Here is a 25,606-nt window from a genome sequence, read left to right as displayed (position 1 = left end):
GAAATTTATTTCCAAACCAAAGTTTTTTTGAATTACGATTGTTAAGAATGCTACAAAGAAAATTTTTACCAAAAATTAGCATTCTAGAAGCTTTATTTAGTGAATTAGAGCAAAAAGTATGATTTATGCATAAATTAGCATAATTAATTCATATAAAATAAAATCTCATTATTTTGGAAAATTTTACCATACAGCCTTGTAGATTACATCGCACACTACCAGCGTGCAAATTTTTGCGTCGCTCGCGCGATCGGCGGCCGAGATCTTAAGGGGGGCCATAATGGCCCCCCCCCCCCGGAATGACAAGAATCAAAATACCCCGGGAGATTTAGGGTTAAAGACAATTTTGCAATGAAATGAGAAGACAAATACAATGAGGATGAAAAAAATTGACTTGGCTTAGTTCATACACTTTAGTTCCCATTAAGCATCCATGTAGCATACATGTTCACACTTCTGACAGTCCTTTCTCGTGTTAAGTATATATATTTTGTTTTAATACCATGGATACTGTACTACCACCAGAGGAGATACTACGATCAATGAACAGGCACTCAACTCAACCTACAGCGTTTCGGACTAAAAGTAAAGTAAGTAAAGTATTAAAATATCGTCGGCCTTATGCCAAAAGGGCCTTAACTGCTTTTGGCCATTCCGAGATAATGGCGTTTATAAAGGTTTTGGCCTCTCTAATAATCAAAAGTTTGTGGTCGTTTTTTTGCTTTTGAAGCCAATTTCGATAAACGTGTTAAGTTATTAAGTTTTACATGAAATGTGTTAAATTTATTATAAAATATTCAGAACCCCTAAAATCGGGTTAAGGCCCTTTTGGCATAAGGCCGACGATATTGCAAAAGAGAAAATATATAACCTGATAAAACAGTGGACTATTTCTGCAATTCCCATAGGGTTTCTGTATGAACCACCAGATTCCAAGCAATTACAAGCCTCAGTCACAATTTGTTACAAAAATACCTACTATAGAAAGGCCTTTGAATACATTGTACGATCAATTTACCTATTGTGCGTATTGTTTGGATGAATTCATTCTGCTTGAGCTTGAAGAGGATCGTGGTCTTGCCAGCATTATCCAGACCTAGCACCACAACTCTCATCTCCATCTTAGGTCCTATGTGTACCCGGTTATCCTATAAATAAAAAAACACAATATCATTAGGTTTTATGTGTACCCGGTTATCCTATAAATAAAAAGACACAATATAATTAGGTTTTATGTGTACCCGGTTATCCTATAAATAAATAAAAAATAATGATGTCATTGATTTCGATGTGTAACTGGTAATCCTGAAAAAAAAACATGATGTCATTGATTTCTATGTGTACCCGGTTATCCTATAAATAAAAAACATAATCATGTCATTGATTTCTATGTGTACCTGGTTATCCTATAAATAGAAAAAAACATAATCATGTCATTGATTTCTATGTGTACCCGGTTATCCTATAGATAAAAACACATAATGATGTCATTGATTTCTATGTGTAATTGGTTATCCTATAAATTAAAAAAAAATAACACATAATGATGTCATTGATTTCTACGTGTAACTGGTTATCCTATGAATAAAAAAAACACATACATGAAATGATGTCATTGATTTCTATGTATAACTGGTTATCCTGGAAAAAAAAACACATAATGATGTCATTGATTTCTATGTAATACTGGTTATCCTGAAAAAAACAACACATAATCATGTAATTGATTTCTATGTGTAACTGGTTATCCTATCGATAAAAAAAACATAATCATGTCATTGATTTCTATATGTGCCCGTTATCCTATAAAAAAAAACACATCATAATGATGTCATTGATTTTTATGTGTACCCGGTTATCCTATAAAAAAAAAAAAAATCACTGATTCCAATGTGTACCAGGGTCCTGTATCACAAAGCTTAGCGATGGATGAGCCTCATCATCAGGCCTGGCCCCCACAAACACTTTTGGTGAGTAAATGTAGATGTGTGACAATGACAACTAACCTTAGTGAAAGTGACTGGTATATTTGCATCAAGTTGGATGTGCTCTGTGATGTCAGTGAACTGTTGCTTGTGAGTCTGCAGCGAATCCTGGAGGGATGATACTTCCTGTTTGGATACCAACAGCTTGGCATCGTCCTGGGAGAGTTTCAAGATTATAACAAATAAACCAGATTATCATTTTTAATGGTCTTTAATGGATTCATGTTTTTTAAAGCATTAAATTATAATGTATCTAGGATAAGCTCGATATACAATACCCTTTCATCGAACAATAGAAAATATATTGTGAAATTTGGTTTCGAAAATATAATAGTCATTTGATCTCTATTATTTTGTAGCCACTATGTAAACGTGTATTCACACTCACTGTATATAATTTTTAAGTAATAATCTAGCTTTATATGTTTACTACTGTATGGTATTTTGATGTTTATTGAATCAAAGTTGTGAACAAAACAATTTCCCATATGGTTGAATAAAGACAAACTTTGATTAACCCCAAGACTATTGTGGGGGCTGATTCAGCCCCCCAACATGGTTAAAAAATTATGCTACATTTTGTAAGTGCATGCAGACCCAAATTTGCCCAAATACATTTGGTGCGAGTTTAAAGAAAATCGAAGAGGGTCGGGTGACAAGCATTGGTTGATTTGACATGGATTGACCCACTTGGTAACTTATATGTATTTATGCTTATACATATTTATTTTAATCATTTTAGTCATTTGAAAAGATACGTCTACTTTTTAGTAATGCAAAAGAATACAGATAAAAATGTGTCAAGCTTTATTACTTGCATGTAAGCTTCTATCTGGCGGTTTCATTATTCATCACAGATACTGACTGAGTAAGAGTGCAGAATTGCACAAGCTAATAAGTTTAAGTATTTGACATGATAACTGGAGCTTATTTCATTCAATCGATTCCCATTAACCTGACAAAGATGATTTAGCTTTGATATCAGTTTATTGTACTGGGCTTATTTCGAAAGGGTGGGTGCTGTCGCGTTAGGGTGCGTCAACGCGAACGCGAAGATTCGTCCAAAGCCCCCCCGTTTTGGCCGAAAGGGTGCGTTGGGAGCGCCACGTCGCGCTCACTGGAACGCGCCCTTTCGTCCAAAGCCCCCCCGGTTTGGACGAAAAGGTGTGTTTAATGATAATAAATAAATAAATACAAATATTTATAAGAAAGCTGAACAAACAAAAAAGACGAGTGATATGTGAAATTTGCATAGGAACATAAATCATCATATGGCACAAACATTCTTTTTAAGGTAAAAAAAAAACAATGACGGCATGCTGCATGAGGATTTTTCAAGGTCCTTTCAAATAAAAAAAAGTAATTTACCTTCAATTTTATACTTTGCAGGTGTGTATTTATTACAAAGGGCTTTGGACGAATCTTCGCGTTCGCGTTGACGCACCCTAACGCGACAGCACCCACCCTTTCGACATAAGCCATTGTACTGTACAATATTTATGATTGATTTACTTTTAAAAATATATTTCAATGACTAAAGTGAAAGAAGTCATTGAAGAAATAGAGGCTGTATATGTCACAATCTAGACATTTCCTTTCATTTTTTTTATTTATTAGACCGAATGATAGTAGACAGTTGACAATTAAATGAATTGACAATGTAGCAAATTAAAATAAACCTATTGGTTTAATTATTAAGCCAAATCATGACATGATGCCCAACTACATGTAACTTAGTTCCCCCTGGGGGAAAAAAAGAAAAACTCATGAAGGCTAACTTGATGTCCTTGAGGCATAATTTTACTGCCATTTCATTTATCCTTTCACTCAGCCACCTGATTAATCTGAATACAATTCAATTAATTCTTTTTCAAGAAATACATGTTATATCTTTAACATAAGCCTTAAACTCTGAGCTTTCTCAGCTTTCTTAGGTGTCAAAATAGCCCAGTCTATTTAAGGTTAAGGTACGTGTCGAGGGGCACACCCTGATATGATCAGGGGAGCATTTCATCTACATGTTTGTCTGGCAAGTTGTCAGATATGACATCTTTCCTAAATTCTGATTGGCTGAGAGGCACTATAACTATGATAGCTATCGAATAAAACAGTATTTGTCGGATGAGACGTCCGACAAGTCCTTTCATGAAACGCTCTCCTCAACTAATTAGTTGCGTGCAACCTTCACTACCAACCTGATAAAGCATAGATTCACAGTCATAGCTCATGGAGGCGATACTTGACATCATGAGGGCAAAGTGTTCCTGCTGCTGCCTGAGTAGGTGAAGCCTCTCCCTGATGTGAGTGTCCAGGACACTGGCCGCTACCTCCTCTTGCCTCTGCAGGGTCTCGTGAAGCTCGGAGAAGTATGTCCTCACCTTGGCTCTGGCCATCTCAGCTGTCCCTGGTACCTGTTCAAGTTAAAAAGAAAATCATCATTGTTCAATACCCTTCACCATCGTCTGCCCACTCCTCCTCCCAGAGACATGAACTGCTAAAGATCACGAGGGTGTTTCACAAAGATTAAGTATGACTTTAAGTGGAAGAGCCGTGGTGTAGTGGTTCTGACTCTTGCGTTGTAAACAGAGGGTCGTGTGTTCCAATCCCAACGCGGTCTAGAGTCCTCTGGCAAGGCGTTAATCCACACTTTGCTACTCTCGACCCAGGTGCTAAATGGGTACCCGGAAGGATGCGAAAGATACTGTATTTTTTAATTTGCCAGCGCCATAATTAGGCTGCAATGAATGCTCCCCAGGGAGTGGAAATTATGCAATTTTCGTGTGAGATTGAAATGAATCCAATGACTGGGGTAATAATATGCTGTAAAGCACTTTGAGCCATTCTGGGAAAAGCGCTATATAAAACTTGGCTATTATCATTATTATCACTTAGTGTCGCACTTGAGTGCTGACGTGTACAAGACATGCAATGCACAATCTCATTGATCAATACGCAGTAGTGCGCAACCTCTTGGCACAATCTGACCATTACAGTCATGCCTTTTATAACTCACGCACCTAGGCATTTAAGAGCGCCTCTAAAGTCACCCCTAAATCTTTGTGAAACACCTCTGAGGAGATGTTCAACAACAAAACACGATCTTGTACCGTTTACTGGACATGACTTTTATAGCGACTCGAGAAAGAAAATAATTGTCTATGGTCATCTCAGCTTCTCTTGGTACTTGAAATTAGTAGAAAACTTATCTTTTATTCAAAAGCCTCCACAATGGTCACTGGCTATCTAAGTTGTTCTCTGTATCCGTAATTATCAAATCATCTACTCTCTCTTTGCATACCATCAGTTTTGTGTATTTTACTGTTTTGTGGGGGAAAAAATTAGCGAAGCTTTGAAATGTTGTAAACTTCTTATTTTAACATTCAATATTGATGAATTTTTCAGCATTCTGCTGGTTGACTCTTCTCTTTATATTCTATTCAATTGAGCAGTTACTCACATGTCGTGGTTCAGCGACCCCGTCCAGATCCTCAATAATACCAACACCGCCCTCAACCTGTTGGATGATGTCGCCAAGTCTCCTGGCGGATTCTGAGATCTCTTCGCTGAATACTCGCACCTGTTGAACCATTCCGACCACAACAGACCTGGTAGTGTCAGCCTCTTGCTCTAGTAATGTATGCTGTGAAAGAAAAAAGATTTTATTTTCTAATATGATTTAATATGATTTGATGTGACCTCTCAGCTTAAATCTAGTCTGCCGGCACAGGCCTTGAATGAAAGTTTGATCAACAAGTGAGTCTTTCACACAAGACTAGCACATATACAACTTGCTGTTTTAATTTCAGGGCAAGAGGGCCTTCAGTACACAAGTAATTGTAGGCTGTATATTCAGACCACTGAACTTAAGTGAAGGGTTTGCACCAGGGTAGGAATTAATTTTTTTTTAGGGGCTACTTTTTTTTTTTACATTGGGGCTACCACTGAATATCTTGGGGCTATTTTCAAATTCATGGGGCTACTTTTTTTTAATCGCATATGAGCAATTATCTTTTGACATTACGAGACTCACTGTGACGCCTAACAGCTCAGAACATTTTTTTTTATCTGCCCTACAGTCCTTACAATAATCAACAGTGATCCCACCAGAGTCGCCTTCAGCTTCACACACTTCAGATTTAAGCCAATCGAGGCCCCAAATTGCTTATTCAAACATTAAAGAAATCAGATTTAAATGTTTAAGTGTGTTTTGACACCCTCAATCCACATCCCTTTTACAACCACACACACATGAGCTTATTTATTTTTCATCCTTAATGAACCATGAACAATGAACCCCCGCCCCCCCAAAAAAAAAAAATCTAAATAAAATTAATGAATAAAACAAACATAAAGGAGAGAGGGAGAGATGGAGAGAGAATTCAGATCAAATAATAATTTTTTTTTTTAAAGTTTTTTTTTCATGGTTAGAATCACGGGTGTGGGTGAGTGTTTGTGTGTGATTGTGACTATGAAGTGCACTTGGATTGCATATAAATTATGTTAAAGAAATGAAATCAATATCTTACTCAGTCTATTCAAATTCCGACACATAGCCACAGGCTATGTACATAATATTATACTTTGTAGGTTCATGTACCTTAAGTTTTTCGCAAGTTATTTTGAAAACGCAGATCTCCACAGAAAATGCCTTTCATTCTGGGAGAGTCTAAATTCGGTGAAAATGTATTTATTAATAACTTAAATATTAATCATAAAGTGTTTTGACAGTTTTCAAAAATTAACATGAAATCTAAACTCTATCTGAAACAGAAAATCACCATCACTTAGGCCATTACTGATAGAATTCTCACCCAGAGCTCTGGCAGAGAACATGAGCTCTAACTGGCTAGCTAACAGCATGCAAGTACCACACTCAAGCGCACGGCGTCCTCCTATTTTTTTTAGATTGAGCCTTGTTTGATGATTTATTGTCTGATATTTACCCCTCTTCAAGAAAGAAATTAAAAAGTTATAATTCAAAACTATAAGCGAAGTGATTTTGGATTATTAAGGCTCCGTTTTGACAAGCAAAGACATCGACTGTGAGGATAAAAGACTCGCACATCGTTTATGTGCTGTGAACAGGGATTTCCTGAGCAATTAAACTTACGATATCACAGAAGATATCCCAAATGGGAAATGTATGCATTAGATATTGCACATGGTGAAGTATGGAGAAAAGATGCTATTGAAAAAGAGACGCACTTGACAATTTGAAACTGTGCTTATCATAAATTGAAAGTTACTTGATTTTAGCTTTCCAGATATTTGAATTTATACATGTACGATATGGCTTCGCTGCTTATCCATCTCGCACTCCAACTCGACGATGTCGATAAGCAGAGCCGTCACAATCACCCGCTGATTGCTTACACTGCCTATACCGCACGATGCATGTGGTCTCGTTACCAGCTGTGCAGTCTAATCGTGCATGCATACATATACATAAGCCATGCGCAAGTATGTCAACAATTCTAAAAAGCCTGTGCTAAAGACTATGCGTACTCCGCATCCCATATTGCATTGCGCGTTTATTTACGATCGCGAAGGGTTTTGAGAATTTTTAGGGGCGATTTGGGCTGTCATGGGGGCGAAATCGCCCGTCGCCCCCGTGTAATTCCGACGCTGGTTTGCACAATATACTAGCTTGAACCCTACAATAGGCTGGCTAATCTACGAGAACTGTCCATTTTAAGGTCTCTGTTAATCAAGTAATGAGCCAATGAAAGAAATCCCATTTTCAAATGACAATGATTATTGAAAAACATGCAAAACTTGATAAATATGTGAAGGAAGAAGCCACTGACCCAGTGCAGGCAACATGTAAATGCCATACCTTATGTCCCCTATGCTTGCCATAGTCCTTGCAGACGAAGCACATGAGGGGCATTGCCTGACATTGCACCTCTTGACAAGCAAACTCTATGATATGAGGGCTGTGATCCTGACAGACCGTCTTCTCCTTCGGTTTCTCAGATAGTGGTACCTACAGAACAATGAGAAAATGATGATTAGATATCTTTGTTTCTTCCGATTTAGCACTTATTTTCTATCCTTCATCATCACTCCCCAACCTCCCACATTCTTTTCACTCCATGTACTTGTGAGGTGAAAACTACCTGAAACAAAGACAAATAAGAAATAATGAAACGTAAAGCCTTCAGGTTTCCTACTACAGTATGAGGCTGTTCTCACTACGTTCCTAAAACTAGTTTAGTGGAAAGTAGTTTTACGCGTAGTGAGAACGGTCGAAACGGCCTTGGAAGTGATCTTCCAAACCAGTTTGGAAAACCACCTCGCGATGTGGATTTCGAGATTGCTTTGCCTCGTTAAACTGGTTTTAGCGTGAGGACACAACAGTTCTTCGAGAAGGGATCTTCACACATTTTGAGCCCGCTACTCCACAGGACAGGTGTAGAATGCCTATGCTGCGGTTTCGAATTTCGCGCAAAAACGTGTCACCCCACTGAGAGCGTTTCCATAGCAAAGAGCGCTTTACGTGAAGTGACTTTGAAAACCACTTTCGTGTGATGAAGTGGGAATGCTAGCAAAGCGATCTTCCAAACTGGTTTCCTGAATCGGTTTCCAGTAAATTAGTTTTAGAAAGCGTAATGAGAACAGCCTCTATTTCTCTCTCATTTACGACCTACCACCCTCATTTTTCACTTGAATTTACTTGAGAGGTAGAACATTAAGCAGTATTGAATACGTAGGAGACAAATTTAGTAATGAATCAACATGAAGGTTTTCTAAAAAGAGAAAGCATATTTGTATATTGATCAGGAATTACACATGACTGTTTTCTAGTACACCATCAACTGAGAGCCATTTTCTTTAAAAAATTCTTTTGGCAATCACCAAACATTTAATAGTTGATGATCTTTTTCATTTAACTGTTCCTGCCAAAGCCTTTTCACTGAATTTCTTTGATTTGCTTTCATTGACAACCATTGGGGTTGTTTTACATATGGGAATGAAATATATAGATTGGGAGCTTTACATTTGCGATGCACGTCTGTGATCCATTTGTTAAGTAAAAAAAAAGTGCTGCTATGCATTTGTACAAGACAACTGCTCTCAATCCTTCTAGTGTCTCCTCATTTCTTACAATGGTTTCGGCCTATCTATCATCCTCTCAAATCTACGATGTATTCCCAAGCTGCACATTCACGTTGGTTGTGTTGTACCACCATAACACTAAGGGGTCCATTTAAAAAAGCTTGTTACAATAACAAGTTTACAATAACAGAACTTTATAAGCCACTGAAATCCTTCAAGCTGATTGGCTGATACTAAATTTGTCATAGAAATCTTGCATTTGTTACTATAAAAAGTCTTTATGAAACAGAGCGGACTACACTGGTGTTGCTTAGACAACACAATAGTTACGCACCGATTCCCTCTTGATTAACTGAATTAAAGTTCTTCCCAAAATCTTAAGAAAATTTGAAAACAAGGCACAAGCCAAAAGAGGATTTAAGCGTTGGTCAGCCTGGGGTTAAGCAAATTAAAGTCATGGAAGCTGTGTTGAAAATACCTGTCGGTGTTTGGCTAGAGTACGTGTTGAATGAGTTGATTTGGCACACTGAGTGCATAGGTTGGTGCTGCACACTGTACAGTAGATCTCTGCCTGGTGGTTTTCATTCTCATCACAAGGTATACCACTTCCCTGTCAAAAAAAATAAAACTTTATTATTATTATTGTTTTATTCGGCACTTAATCGAAAAGAAGACAGCATGTACAATGCAAGGAGAAATATTACAAAAATACAAATAGTTTTTAGACCCTTTCTCACCCAACCAGGTAGCCTGGGTAGGGAAAAGGTCAACTTAATGGCCATGGCCCACAGGCCTTCCCTCCCATGTCATGCTCAGTAGAATATGATTGGGTTGATATTGAGATATAATGAAACCCACTGCAAAAATTATGCATAGTATGCATACTCACTGGCGTACCTAGGATTTTCCAAAAGGGGGGGCACATTTTTGGGAGGATATTTCATCTGTGAAAAAATTTGACAAACCCCCCTCCCCCCACAAAAAAAGTCTTCATTTTCAAAAGAGGGGTCACACATCTGTTTTCATTGCATTTTTACATTACAAATTATTAATTTTTCTTCTCAAAAGGGGGGAGGGGGACGTCCCCGGGATCAGTTGTGAGTCGTCAGGGGGGGGCAGGGATACGTCCCCTGCATGTGTTGTGACTAGTCAGGGGGCAGTCTGCCCCACCCCCTTAGGCAGACTAGTGTGCATCTAATATTAAAGACTGAAAATAATAGTATAGCTTCTGCTGTTACTGCTATCATTATTCATTTGTTTGGCGTCACCTGTGCCTTGGAGGCGAAAAGCTAAACTGAATCACTTTGACCAGGTTTCTCCTCCTGATATAACTGATTGGGGGAGTGCAGGTGGACCACTTCACCAGGGTTTTCCCTTCTCTTCTTTAGTGCAGTGGCATGTTCGTTCAAAATATTTTCTAACTATGATGTATATTCATGCATTCATTGTTTTCTTGAAAATTCACTGTGCTTCTCTTTGTTTACAAAGGACATTGTGCAAATTTCCTGTAAAAAAAAATCATCACACTGATGAATTCCGATAGTCCCTTTTGATTGGATCAATCTGAACTCTTTGTAAGACGGGGCCTGTACTACAAGACAACAATCCTCATTCACTTACTCCTTTCCGGTGACCAATCAAGCCTCCCTCTGCACTCAGACTCGGCTCCTTAGACGTCTGCAATCTCTCCAGGAGTTCTAAGAGGGCAAAATTCTTCTTGAGACCCCAGACACCAGAGTCAGTCAGCTCGGTGGGTTGACGGTCAAACGGGCAAAGGACGGCCCTGCCCTGTAGGGTCAGCCTCGACAGACATTCGTGACAGAGAGTGTGACCGCACAGCAGAAGGCGGGGCACCTTGTCTCCTTGGAGATTGAAGATATCCTCACACACTCGACACTCCAAGACCTGGAGGGTGTAACATATGTGTCAAGCAAACTTAAGGATCTTGACTTCTGTTTGGTATTCACAATTTTGATTAATTTCGTGTGAACTGTGAGAAATATTTGATTGAAAATCAACTTCATCTTCATTATCATATATTTTTAAATATGCCCACCATACTGTCAGTGTAACCAGCGTTCTCGCCAGTGTATAATACGCATGGTGCAAACACCATGCGTGCGGAAATGGAGACCAAGTGGAACCATGCGTAAAATTTCAGCGACATGCGTGGAAAAATTAAATGGAAATATTCAGAAAAAAATAATACACTCCATGAACTCATCTTAGTGATATCAACTTCATTTATCGGGTTGCGCCAAAGTCCCACCAACTTAAGACCACTTACAGGCCTACTACGGCTAGGAAAGTGGCAAGGCGCCCAGCTAGCTCGCGGCTGCTATTGCGGGCATATGACGGCACGGTACGGTCGTTCCGTTGCCTATTCCCCGTCTGCCCCGCACATCACACCGGCTATGCTCCATGACCTACCGGTAGCTGCGCTTACTGATATGATGGGAGTGGAACTTGGAATAAATGCATTGTATATACAAGGAACATGTACTTGTACTGTGTTTGTCATTTATCCCGCCCTCTATACACATAATGAACGAATAGCAAAGGAGTTGTACTGTGTTTGTCATTTTATCCGCCCTCTCTGCACAATGAACGAATAGCAAAGAAGTTTGAGAACTGTGCGTGACCGCTATGGTGCATGGATGTTAGGCCTGGGACGATTGTCATTTTTACCATTCAATTATTTCCTGAAAAAATAATCAAATGATTCGATTGTTCGTCGGGAATCAGGTCTTTTAAGTCACAATAGTTGACCTACTTTATGGTGAAATCTCCATCAAAGTCACATGTTTAGAATAAATGAAAGTAGGACCTTTTTCCCTTTTCCATGATATTTATATCAAAAGAAACTACATGAAATGAGATTAAACTTTCAGTTTATTGTTCCAATGAAAATCCTTCCTAAATCCATGCTGGTACTCTGGTATTATGCATGCATCCCTCCAAGTGCCACACCCCTGCATATGAATGAATCAGCCCAGATCAGCCAAGTCCAAAGTCCAAAGATGTAAACAACTCATTCATGAACTATTCTTTGAGACTGACCCCAGGTGGAGCATTTCTTGAACAATTTCATCCCTTGCCCACACCATGTCCCCGCCCCCACTTGTGGCACTGCCCACGATTCTACACATGTATTTAAAAAAATATTTTGCAAAATATTTAATTTGAAATACCTTTTAAAATTACGATTTTTTATCATTTGAACCTACATGTATAACTGGGTCTATTTTTGGAGACTAGTCGAGAAAGTACCGGTGAAGACGGGCGCATGTTGGAATGTAGTTTTCATTGTGTGAGGGGGATAGAAAAAAGGTTGCATTATTGTTTTGAAACATGAAAGGAATTCTCCGGCTCCCACCCTTATCTTTCTCTCTCCCTCACACACACACAGATGGGGAGGGGTCAATTTATTTCTGAAGTCATGACCTCTCCTGATAGGGGAACCACTGCCTTCTTCTTTGTTTCCCCAAAAGTTTCATTGGCTATCCGAAGGTCCAATCAGCTCAAGTGAGCTTGGTTGTGTGTTTTCTTCTTGTTTTGTGCACGCAGACAATGAACTCATTTTGTGTATCGAGGGCAAGGTTGGGTGGGATTAAAAAAAATTTGGAGCGCTTTCATGTTGGTGTGTAACTGTGAATGTAATACAATCATTGATTATTTTTGAAAAATTATCTCGGTAACATAATTTTTAAACCTGTATGAAGTGTCATCATTGTTTTCTTGTCATTTTGTTATTATTACTTGGGTATTCGAGTTCTCCCAATGTCATAATCGGGATCTGCCGAACATTCGATTTGTGTAAATTTTGCTAATCGATTGGTGATTGGCGGCATGCCAATCGAACCATTCGATCAATTGATGTTTACTCCCAGGCCTAGCATTTATGTGCATTTGTGTGGGCTTAAAAATACGCCACAATGGGGCTTCCTTGGCGTCTCTATTTGATGAAAAGGCCGTCGCTCCAAAGCATAGCATTTTCTCCTTTTTTTACGCCGTTCCGGCCGCATTGGTTCGCTTCAATGAGCTGCAAATTTGGTGAAAAGTGGCCGCAGAGCGCTATTCGACCATTGCCTCTGCACACGCCCACCCGGCGCTTGTGCTAGCTACATGCACGTTTTTGGCCCGTTCCATAGGGATGCATACGCACTCGCATGTAGGCGACCCCTTCCAAGGACCACCGTTTTTACAAACATTTGTAGTTCCGAAGCCTGTGGCATTACAAGGACCCTCCTTTTTACGATAAGCCTGCTCCAGAGCCCCCATTATTTGTCTCGCCCGCAGCACATACCTACCACTTTTTTGGTCAAGTACCCCCCCCTGGAAAGAGTTCCATATGCATCCCCTATTTTTCAGATTTTTCTATCACTTTTTTTTATTGTTGCTTACCTTAGATGGGACTCGCCTCGTTTTATTTGCAGTCAAGACCTTTCCCGCTATGCTAGCGAGAAGCGCTGATACCGGAAGGGGGTATTTTAGTTAGTTTGACTAGTCTTGACTCACAAACCCTTTACTGACTAAATAAACCAATGTCTATAGACAATTACACGCACTAGATCCTGCTTGAAACTTGACGGAATAAAGCCACATTTTATTTTTGGTATGTATTTCCACTTCCCCATCATATCTGTTCTATATTAGGGCTAGATATATTATTCTGAACCTTCTCCATGTTTTTATTATTTAATTTTATTTTCAATTTTAGTGGGGGGTGCATAACAGTGGTAAACGTCCATAGACTGTGTACAACGGATAGACCGTCTCCAAAATAATTCCCTCGGAACGTTCAACATTTCAAAGTTGAGGAGTATAGGGACTACATTTTTGCTATGACATACATGTAGGGGCCGAAAAGGGAAGCCGACCCTAAGATATGAAATGTGCCACTTCGTATGGACTTTCCATAATCTTTTCTTTAATGAACTTATCTTCATTTGTAATGATTGTGATGGATTTGTAAGCTATAGGCTTAATCTGTATCTTTAATTCAATATTAGCTATTTTGTTACTGCAGGTTTTTTGTTTTGTTTCACCATTTTACTTCCAAATCCAACAATTGATTTTCATTGATTGAAATTAATCTCAGCAAAAAAAATTTAATGGAAATGAAATAAAAATAAATAAATGATTTAGCATGTTCAACATCTTAGTTTTGTATCCTGTTTTTTTTTTTGCTGAACGTTAGAAACACGTTTTTTAACCTTACATAATTTCCTTTAAAGAAATTTGTTTTCATGCTGTTTATCTATAATGAGAAAGCATGAGGGGTCAGAGAGATAGTGCTGCCCATTTCAAGTATTTCAAGTTGTTTGGGTTTTTTTAGGACGGAGGGAGAATAGAAGAAAACAAAAAAAAAATATTTGGCCCTACATTACCCCCAGTCATAATACCACGGAGAAGTTAATAAGACATCCGTTTTTGGTCGTCCTGCCGTGCACAAAGACGACCTGAAATTGATGACAACTAGCCCCCATTATAAAAATAACTTAGCTCCATCCCAGATAAAATGCACTAGAGTGCAACCAAAAATTTTTTTTAAAGGTGATATGTCAGTGTGGCTTACCGTAAATGCATTTTCTCTCAATGCCGACTGTGGCGGGCAGTGTGCAAAGAAGATCATGCCTACATAGGACATGTCTGGAGAGTGGAGGCACTCACTCATTCAATGAACAAGGTTATAATTTAACCTTGTTCTCAGTTATATCTCCATGTGTGACAAAATAAAGGTGGCAATGTTTGGCTTATTTTCTCTTTTTCTTTGGGGCAAATGCTTGATTTTTTTACACTGACAGTTTCCATTAGACCTGTTAATTCATACCGCTTGGCTCTTATTTAAATTTGATTCTTTTTATCATTTTTTCTTAATTAAAAATAGAGATCAAAAAATGAAAATTTTCTTGCCATATTACTTTCCACCAATAGAGGGCGTACACAAAAATATGCCCAAAATTCAAGTTTTTAAGCGCTCTGGTGAATACAAAAATTATTCCCACATTACTAATGATAAATATATTAAAACTATATGGAAATTAGTAATTTTGGTCACAAAAGTGATATTTTAATGATTTTTTTAAAGTGTGTGCTCTATACAGCATTGGCATACCATAGTCCTACCTGTAGTTCTCCACAGGCCAGATGGTAGCAGTGAACAAGTGGAGGCACTCATTCTTTGAACAAGGTTATGGTCTTAGTATTGCCAAAATCGGCTTTGAGTTTGACTTTGTAAAACAGTTGAGCGATATCTCGTTCTTACGAAGTCGTAGAATGGTTCTACGCTTAGTACGAAAGACCATTTCATGCAACAGGGCCAGGCTACCTCTGCCCACTCACACAATGTACGAGGTTAGTATGTACTAACCTCGTACAATAGACCGTGTTTGACCCTGGATTTCGAAGTAGTCGGCAAACATCGCTTCATTGCTGAAGTAATATTTGACGAAACTCCTCGCTACGCACCGGGGCTCTTGCCGGTAAGTAGCAATGGGGGCAACAAATAGGAAATTATTTCAAAATCATAATCATTAAAAAAAGCAAATATCGCTTACCTCGGCCTCGAAAGTGACTTCGCTTGTCTCTTCCATGGAAATACAAGGAAGCCCGTTGGTGGCGCTAATAATTTCACAACCTTGATTCAGCTCCTCAGTAATTTTATAACTGTATCTAAATTCTTTGAATGCGCAATCCTTATAATTAATTTACTAATTATGGGCATCAATGAATGAAATACCTTCAAAAACATAATTAAAGATTATTATTGGTGATAACACTTATTTGCAATGAATTTAAAAGATGACTAATAAAAAAAATGAAATATACGTGCCTGGAAAGAAACCAGCAGTACAAGCTTTAACGAACGTCAGTAATACGTATACAGTATCCCAAAGTCTATATACAATGAAAAGATTGGACACTTCGCATAATGCCTTGCGTCGATTTGCGTGTAGAAGTAGTGTAGGTGCCTAGTCTTTCCCTTGTGGTGTCTTTGATATGAATATAAATCGCGCGCCCTCTTTAGGCGAAAATTGATATCCGCGCTGAGCAGATTTCATCTCCGTAAAATCTTCACTAAAGTAAAGTCTTTAGTAAAGATCAAGAAAATATATGCCTAGGCCTACATGTTTTTAAAAGAAACTTCAAGAAGTCACGGAAGGATCTAAATGATTCGGTAAGTGTCATAGCAGAATGTGAAGTAATATTTTATGTGGGCAAAAGCCCAGGGCCAGGCCCCAGCAAACTTTACTGTGTCGTGTGTGTCACGAGCATACGACTGATTTGCACGCGAGATGCTTTGAACCCATGGGTGACCTCTGCCTACCCATTTCCACTTACCGTATAAGTCGTATTGCATTTACTTTGTACATTGCTAAATTGATATGCGCAGCGATTTCGCTCAAGTGCTATTTGAATACGTGCATCATACAATCGGCGCCATACAAACTCCGTGAAGAACTCAAGCAAAGAAAAGAGGCTGGAGAACAAAACCTCAAGATAAGCCATGGGAAGATTGTGCAGGCTACCCCTGCCTTTCGACCAAATGGCGTCGGGGAACCTGGACCAAGCGTCCAGCAGTAGTGGCCCAGTAGAGGCCGCCAACTGTAAATAATGTAAATAGTCATAATGTAAATAGTCGTAGGTTAGATAGTACAAATTTACATCGTAAAAAAGTTAATAGTAAGAAAAGTTCAAATTCATCTCCAGTGTCTAATTTAAGTTCTAGCATAAAATGTGTTTACACTAATGCAGATTCATTGCGCAACAAAATGTCTGAACTAAAAGCTCTCGTTAAGAAAGAGAAACCTCATATCATAGCAATCACTGAGGCAAAACCAAAACACTTCAGAGACTTGTGCGATGAAGACTTTACATTGGAAGGTTTTACATTTTATCACACAAACATTGACAAGGCTGTTGGTAGAGGTATTGTATTGTATGTTCATGAGTCATTGAATGTAAATCAAGTGAGTTTTGAGGGATTTCATTTTGAGGAAGCAGTCTGGCTTGAACTGTGTTTGAAGCAATCTGATAAGCTGTTAATCGGTTGTGTTTACAGGAGTGATAGTGCTGCTTGTGGAAATAATGAGAAACTCCGTCGTTTGATCTCGCATGTTTCAGATTTGAATTATAGCCATTTACTTGTACTGGGTGATTTTAACTACCCAGAGATTGATTGGGACTCTTGGACAACTTCAAAGAGTGAAGCAAGTGAAGAATTTAAATTCATTGAATGTGTAAGGGATGCTTTCCTGTTTCAACATGTTTCTGATCCTACAAGGTTTTGATTCAATTCTAGACCAAATGTCCTTGATTTGATCTTTACTAGTGAAGAAGGCATGCTGGCCAATCTTGTACATTGCAGTCCTTTAGGACTAAGTGATCATTCTGTCTTGGTTTTTGATTTACTTTGTTATGCTGATTATAGTTCAAATGAGAAAAAAAGGTTTGTGTATGATAAAGGTAACTTTGGAGGTATGAGAGAGAAACTAAGCTCCGTAAACTGGGAAAAAGAACTATCGGCAATGGATGATGTAAATCAGCAGTGGTCTCATGTTTTGAGTCTAATTGATGAAGCTGAGGACGAATTTATTCCTTCTGTAGTAACATGTGGTAAACATGCATGGGGCAAAGGAAAAGATTTCCCAGTTGATTATGACACATTGAAATTGATTAAGAAGAAGCACAGAGCCTGGGAAAGATATATTAGAGACAAAACTGTAGAAAAGAAGAAAACTTATAACACAATCAGAAATAAAGTGAAGACAGCAACAAGACATTGTCAAAAACGATATGAGTCAAACATTGCCAAGGAAGTAAAATCTAATCCTAAGAAATTCTGGCAGTATGCAAAATACAAGACAAAAGTAAAGAGTGGAATACCACCACTCTACCAAGATGGAACTGGAAGTAGTAAAACATTGACAGAATCAGATGTAGGGAAATCAAATGCACTATTGAAACATTTTTCTAGTGTCTTTACTAAAGATCCGGATGGACCACTCCCATCTGTTAAATGTCATGACGTTCACATACTAGACACAATTGTAATTACTGAAGAGTGTGTATTTAAGAAACTAGAGAGTTTGAATATATCCAAATCACCAGGGCCAGATGGGTTGCATCCCCGTGTCTTGCGTGAACTGGCACCTGTTCTTGCAAAACCATTGAGTATTATTTACTCAAACTCTCTTGCATCAGGCGTAGTACCAAATGTGTGGAAAAAGGCCAACGTCAGTGCCGTATTCAAAAAGGGTGATCGTAAACTCCCTTCAACTACAGAGCAATAAGTCTAACATGTATTGTATGTAAAATCATGGAGTCTATCCTGAGGGATGAAATATATGAGCATGTGAAGAGCAACAATCTTCTCAGTTCAAAACAATTTGGATTTGTATCAGGACGATCAACAATGTTGCAATTACTCAATGTGTTAGATGATTGGACAAATATGTTGGAGGTTGGTGGTGCAGTTGATGTCATCTACCTAGATTTCATGAAAGCCTTTGATAAGGTCCCACACCAAAGACTTTTAGCCAAAGTTGAGGGATTTGGCATATCTAAGCTCATATGCGAGTGGGTTAGGTCATTTCTTGTTGGTCGACAGCACCGTGTTTGTGTGAATGGTGTGTTCTCTGACTGGGCTGATGTAACCAGCGGAATACCGCAAGGGAGTGTCCTCGGACCCCTGCTTTTTGTAATGTACATTAATGATCTACCAGATCAGATATTGTCAAGTACTGTTCATTTATTTGCAGATGACACCAAGTTATACAAGCATGTAAAAAATGACAGAGATGCTGAGTTATTACAAGCGGACTTAAATCGTCTAGTTTCATGGTCAGACAAGTGGCTATTAAAGTTCCATCCGGATAAATGTTGTGTACTTACAATAGGTAAAAGAAATGATGATTCCAATGACTATACAATGACACATGATAATGCCTCACATAATCTATCACAAGTTGAAACTAGTAAAGATTTAGGAGTGATCGTTGACACAAAGCTTAGTTTTGACCAGCACTTTCAGTCAAAGATAAATAAAGCCAATAGGCTAATGAATCTTATTAGAAGAACATTTGTTTATCTTCACAAGGAGAACTTCTTGCTCCTATACAAAGCATTGATTAGACCTCATTTGGAGTATGCTCATGCAGTATGGAGTCCATACTTAAAGAAACATATTCAAGCAATAGAAAATGTACAAAGAAGGGCCACTAAGTTGGTACCTGAGGTTAAGAACCTCCCATATGAACAAAGATTGATTCAACTAAAACTTCCTACATTAGCTTATCGCCGTGCGCGAGGAGACATGATCGAAACATACAAGTTATTTCACAGACACAGGTATGACCAGGAAGTAGTGCCAGATTTGGGACAGGTGCAGGGGCCTACCAGGGGTCATGATAAAAAATTGTACATTCCGAGGTCAGTAACTGAGAAACGTAAGAATTCCTTTTACATAAGAATGAGGAAACCTTGGAATAGCCTAAGTAATGAATTAGTAAATGCACCCAGTGTCCACAGCTTCGAGAAAGGATTGGATAAGTATTGGAGATGTGAACCTGTGAAGTTCAAGTTTGATGCTGACCCACCAGGACATGACCCGGCCAACCTAAAAAGGAGACAGAATTTGGAACTGAATATAGAGTCTTAGACTGCGTTCAGAAGCATCCATAGGTATCCATAGGTATCATGATTTCAACCGTTCATTTTGTGCTAAAAAAATCGCACACAGTCATCATCATGCAGTCATAGTCACACAGTCACAGACCCACACCACAGAAAAAAAAACGTAGCACTAGCATCAACTTACATTTGAACTTTTCTGCTTTGGTCGGGCACCAGATAATCGTCGGAGGACACTAACATCTGCAGCTGCCATCTTATGTCATGAAATGTGCACAATTAGTCAACATTTGGTTTATCTGCTGATAAAGATAAAGAATTCTTGGGCCAGGCCCAGGCGAACCAATTACAACGTCAATATTTACATTATGAATGTCTGTTTTTTGTCGCAGAGGGCGCTAGAGACAAAAGCAAAATGGATGTGGTGAGAGAAAAGGAGCAGCTGCTGTCAATAAAAGGTATAAAATCCTCAGTTGTATGTAGTTGTAGTGATACATTACATGATTCTGAAAAACAAGTAATAACTTATAAGGTTTAGATGAAATAATTTTGAAAAAAATTTACTTCGTTTTTTTATTAGCGAGCCTAATTCAAAGGCGTGGCAGGTCCAGGTCGCGGGGAGCACCGCAGGCACAGACGCGGCTAGTATAAGTAGGCCTACCGGTATGTCTAGCGGCTGGCCTGGGCCAGGCCAGGCTGGGCCAGGGCTGGCCGGCGTTGAATCGAGTGGCGTGGCTGATAGCTGATTCAAGCGGTTGAGTCTCTGGCTCTGCATCTGACTGGCCTGGCCTCCACGGAGAGGCATGTAAAGCAAATCCAGGCGTTAGGGGAGTGATATACGTAGAGTATTAAACTTCAGTCCCCAGACGCCTCCAGGCTTCATCTGACCACTCATTCAATGAACAAGGTTATAATATAACATGCATCTGACTGACTGCTGAGTGAAGCTAGGCTTAGGGGCCAATTGCACGAAAGAAAAGGGTATTTAGGACCGTCTTTCGTGTTGATGTTGCCTATCTTGCATGATGCGCTTTAGCCTTTATGCAGGATATTTCTGGGAAAGACTTCCTTTTGTCCCCTCCACTAATTTTAACATGTTTAAAAAAATACTTCTCCAAAACCCCCTTCTTTCGACGTTCTCTTTTTTCTTCTTTTTTTTCTTACTTCCGGTGGGTACTTGAATTCAAACCTCTCACTGCAGAACGAAACATCTCCAGTCTGTCGCCTTACTCACTGAGCTAGCACAGTAGCAGAAATTGTTAAAAGCCATGGGTTTCAACGGTTATCCTTCTTTCCTTGGTTGGCAACCAGTCAGGATCAGGACTGACTATTTTTGCCACAGCTTTTGTTCATTTTCAATAGCTTATAATTTTTTTCCTTTTCCATTCCTTTTTTTTTCTTCTAATTTTATTTTTCCTTTTCTTTTATTTTTTTTCTTCTGTTTTCTTTTATTCTTTTTTACTATTCTTTTTTTTTTTTTGCATTTGCTTTCTTGCACAATTGCAGCACATTTGATTTTCTTCTGCTACAGTAAAGCTGCTACAGAGAAAACAAGAGTAAACTGGATTTGTGGCCTGATAAAACTACAGGTTTCGGGACACCGAAACTAAAGTATGGGATGAAAGTGCAAAAAATAAGCCAAAAAAAATACAGACAAAAACAAAACAAAACTTGAAAACAAAACCAAACAAACCAACATGTAAACAACCAAACTTCTCTCTTCATCCTTATTAAGCCTGAGTCGAATCGATTTTAAAATCGGTGTTCGATCGATGTCATCGAACACCGGTGCAGATTTTGCAAAATCGGTGCATCGAAAAAAAAAAAAATACGTCGGCCGGCCGATTCGTTTGGTTTACACAATCATCAAAATATCACTAATGTCCAACTTTACTACCACTTACTTGATTTCTATTGCCCCCAACATGAAACCGATTGAGTAATTATGATGCTATTCACCATTAATTTGAAGTTTATTTCGATCATAGTTCGAGTCTTACTCGTCTGCTCGTGCCGAGATAATTTATGCACGATGAATTCATGAATGGAAGTCATGGCCATCGATCGTGCATGCGCAGTACTGTTCTTTAATCAAACCAGAAAATGGCCAGAAATTGACGCGATCAACGTAAAATAAATCTTGCTTTCATGAACAATATTAATATCATGACCATAGAACATTATTTAATCGTAATATTTAACAATAATTTGCATATGATAATCATTAATATGAATTTAGAGCTTGATGTGAAATGTTTGTATTTCGTTTCAATTTTCAATGGCGGACATCTCATGACGATCGACTTGACTTCGAGCTAGTGCACTTGTCTAAAAAAAATAATCATCACATCAGGATTGATTCTCGAACATTGTCTACTCTGTTCAAGTTCGTAATATCACCATATAATAACATTTTACATGACAAAACAGAGAAAATTGCGTTTGATTTTTTCCCCATCAATTTGAAGCTAGTTTGTGCCCAACTTTGGGCTCTGATTTCATGAATGGGAAAATATGTCATACGTCATCGAACACGCATGCGCATTGTGCTTATTTTCTCGGAGCTTGGAGGAGACGTCCAGAGATTGAATAACAATAGAAATAATCCGGCCAGTATTAATTCTTCCATATGAACATAAAATACTTTGCTGACATCGTCAATATTCTTAGTATGACCATAAAATCTTGTTAAATCGTAATAATTTAGATGAATTTAGGGCTCGATTCGAAACATTCGTATTTATTTTGATCGCATGCTCAATTGCGTCTAAAAAAATGGATTGTCATTATCAGGATTAATTCTCGAACATCGTCATAACTCATATTCCACAATCTTTCCTCACAATCGTTATCATGGTTATATCAGCATTGAATAGCAATTCAAATGACCATCCAGAGAAAATTACGTATTTATTCCCATAAATTTATTTGGAGCTCATTTTGGATCCAACTACACAATCTCAGGCAAGTTACAGCGCTCTCCGTTGATTGCACTTGTTTGCTGGGGCTGACGTCAAGCACGCCAGTCCTTTCGGGAGCCGGAGAGTGAGTGTACGGAGCTGCGGACGGGGCTGGTGAATGGACTGCGAATGCTAGTTGACAGAAAATCATTCGGATCGACTCTGCGTGATTCATGTCTTTATTATTGTTTCATTTTAAACTTATATGTTGTCATCTGCAAATATCATTGTTGAAGATATTTTGGGAAGAATTCTGCTTTGGTCCCCGGCCTTTTTTGTGTGTTTTGTGATCATGGAAAATACAAACGAACTTTGCTGTCATCTGCTTGTGCAACGCTCACCCGGCCAACGCCAGCGCATACCGTCAGTGCGTAGTGCATATGCAAAGCGCATGCATCGCATTGACGCAAAAACAAGACTAAATTTTCCCCGCCTTCAATATTCGATGCATCGATGTTCGATCGAATTAGAGCTGTCGAACACCGGTTTTCAAAATAATCGATATGACTCGGCCTTAATCCTTATCTCATTTCTGTCCCCCCTGACAAATCATTTTTTTTTTGTCAACCGATATTATGACTAGTGCACTACAGATTGGGTATTTATTTTTATGACTAAATAAACCGATGCCATTGAGAATTACACACACTCGAAATGTTGACGGAATAAAGCCATATTTTGGTATGTATCCAACTTTTCCTTCTTAAATCTCTTAGATATATGTTAGATAATTCTTGATGAACCTTCTCCATATTTTTTTTCAATTTTAGTGGAGGGGACATATGGAAGTCTAACCTTTTTCTGAAATGTATGATAAACCAGGCCTGGTCCTGGATAAACAAATAAAATTTGTTAGCTAGCATTTAAATCAAATGGGGTGTCCAAACTTCGCGGACTTTTCAAAAATATTCTTCAGGCTTAAATTTGTTCTTAAGATATTCACAATTTATACAAAACCAATTCAAGAAATGGTTACCACATTGACGGCAAGATCGTTAACTATAATATCATTGACGAAAATGTCAAGTAGGTCAAGGGGTTTCGCCGGTATCGCAAATTCAAAATTCTATTTCGATCGATGAATGCGTACTGTGCTGGAAATCCATTCCGAAAAAGTGACCTAACTTTGCAGATCAAAGTTTTTGTGGAGATTTAAACAAAAACTCGAGCTCAAAAGGTGAAATATTTATATCCATACTCTGATTTGAATTTAAACTTGGTAAATATTGTAGTCCCATTTATAGATTTTCATGGCAACACCATAGAAGTCTACATGTGGGACTACAATATTTGCCGAGTGTAAGTTCATATCAGAGTCGGGATAGGTGAATTTTTTTCATTTTTCTGATAGTTTTCAACTAAATCAAAATAACTTCAAGGAATTATGGAAAATAGATGGCCATTTCATGGATTTAAAGTTGTGAAATTTTAGCAATTTTTTTTTGGCAGGAGCGCAATATTTTGTAAACGTATCGCCCCAGGCCTAGTTTCACCACAGATTAATTAATAGCTACACAGCTATTGCATACACGATGTTAGGAAAAATCTACAATTTATCATACATGTATTGAATTGATTTTAGCTCCTCAAGGAGAGCGATTTATTGAGCTCCACAAAATTATAAATGTGAAGGACGAATAATATAGGTATATTTACCAAGGGAAGCCACTTCAGTTCTGAAACTGTTCTCCCAGCGGGCCCTGCTATTATTATTACCCTGGCTTCAGCTGGGCTGCCTGAGCACTCAAAGCATTCAAGGAATTTCTTCCTACCAGGTACCCATTCATCTCACCTGGGTTGAGTGAAGCACAATGTGGATAAATTTCTTGCTGAAGGAAATTACGCCATGGCTGGGATTCGAACCCACGACCCTCTGTTTCAAAGTCAGAAGACTAATCCATACTAATCCTATGAATGTCATTCTAAAATTTATTGATTTGTTGTTATCTTTTGATTTTACAGTAATGAGGCTGACTAAGCCTTCATTTGTCTCAAACACACCAGTGCTATGTGAGAGCAGAGATTTGCCTGGAAATGGTGAGTTATTGATTGATTAACTTTTTCTTTTACTTGCAATAAAAATATTCAACAGAATTGTGTACTTCATTTGGGAGCAAAGGATTTTCCATTTACACTTCCTGCAATAGCATTGTTTTTTTTCTCTCCCTATTTCAGTAGGTTTGGACCCAAAAGGTCTTTAAAAAAATTAAATCTATCAATTGTTATCAAGTCCAAGAATTTTGCACATACATATTGGATATTCAAAGGCTATTTATTAAACCTCCATAAAATCTTGGTTAAGGTTTCGGGTACAAATCTTTTTATCATCCACATGGTAGATATCCCAGAGAAGTTTCAGCTTGAAGAATTTGATGACCTTTTACCTTGATGTCATTGCTGAGATGTACTGCATTACATATGGGACTCATGTCACAAAAATATAATTTTAAAGAAACAATAAGTTAAAACCTCTATAAAAGTATTTTTACAGACAAACATGTTAATGTGAGGAAAGGTTTATTACTCTAGTTGTACTTTTGTAAAGTTTTGTGTCATAAGGGTAGTTGCTTTTTTTGTAAGCCATGGGTGAAGTCTAATTCTATATATGGGACATTTTGTCTCCTGTAGACATTCCTGCCAACTAATTTTTTTTCTCCAGGAGTTACCCCGTTTACAAATGTCCCATCCATAACATAGCATATACCATATGTACCAGTTTTTGTCCCCCTGCATAACAGAGTGAGACTATAAGCGCCAATTTTCTGAAGGCTGGGGTGTCAACCTTAACCTAACGTTAAGTTTTTGAAATGAAACTTAGAAAGTGTATGGACCTAGGTTATAAAACTTGGACATAAGGGTAATCAAGTATTACTGAACATCATGTTTTTGGTTTCAGGTCATATGATCGAGGTCAAATATCATTTAGGGTCAATGAACTTAGATCAGGTTGGGGGAATCAATATCAAA

General features: G+C 38.3%; 2 protein-coding genes across 9 annotated transcripts in view; one reads left to right on the top strand and one right to left on the bottom strand.

Annotated features, from left to right (window-relative positions):
• Window positions 1-20,030, bottom strand: part of LOC121423739 (E3 ubiquitin-protein ligase TRIM23-like) — a 27,475-nt gene extending 7,445 nt beyond the window's left edge. For both annotated transcript variants that reach the window (XM_041619210.1, XM_041619212.1), the window contains exons 1-8: window positions 19,867-20,030; window positions 10,665-10,949; window positions 9,523-9,654; window positions 7,822-7,971; window positions 5,443-5,625; window positions 4,181-4,396; window positions 2,007-2,141; window positions 1,019-1,148 (exon numbers count right to left, since the gene is read on the bottom strand). In XM_041619210.1, the coding sequence (XP_041475144.1) occupies window positions 1,019-1,148; window positions 2,007-2,141; window positions 4,181-4,396; window positions 5,443-5,625; window positions 7,822-7,971; window positions 9,523-9,654; window positions 10,665-10,949; window positions 19,867-19,935 (1,300 nt within the window). In that variant the 5' untranslated portion in view covers window positions 19,936-20,030. The remainder of the gene's footprint in view (window positions 1-1,018; window positions 1,149-2,006; window positions 2,142-4,180; window positions 4,397-5,442; window positions 5,626-7,821; window positions 7,972-9,522; window positions 9,655-10,664; window positions 10,950-19,866) is intronic.
• The window catches only part of LOC121423740 (trafficking protein particle complex subunit 13-like), a 26,499-nt gene continuing 20,911 nt past the window's right edge, over window positions 20,019-25,606 (top strand). For all 7 annotated transcript variants that reach the window (XM_041619219.1, XM_041619218.1, XM_041619217.1 and 4 more), the window contains exons 1-2: window positions 20,019-20,137; window positions 24,602-24,676. In XM_041619219.1, the coding sequence (XP_041475153.1) occupies window positions 20,095-20,137; window positions 24,602-24,676 (118 nt within the window). In that variant the 5' untranslated portion in view covers window positions 20,019-20,094. The remainder of the gene's footprint in view (window positions 20,138-24,601; window positions 24,677-25,606) is intronic.

This window comes from Lytechinus variegatus, chromosome 11 (genome assembly GCF_018143015.1).
Source record: "Lytechinus variegatus isolate NC3 chromosome 11, Lvar_3.0, whole genome shotgun sequence".
Classification (NCBI taxonomy): Eukaryota; Metazoa; Echinodermata; class Echinoidea; order Temnopleuroida; family Toxopneustidae; genus Lytechinus; species Lytechinus variegatus.
The sequence above is the reverse complement of the archived record's forward strand: the minus strand, read 5'-3'. Positions and strand labels throughout refer to the sequence as shown.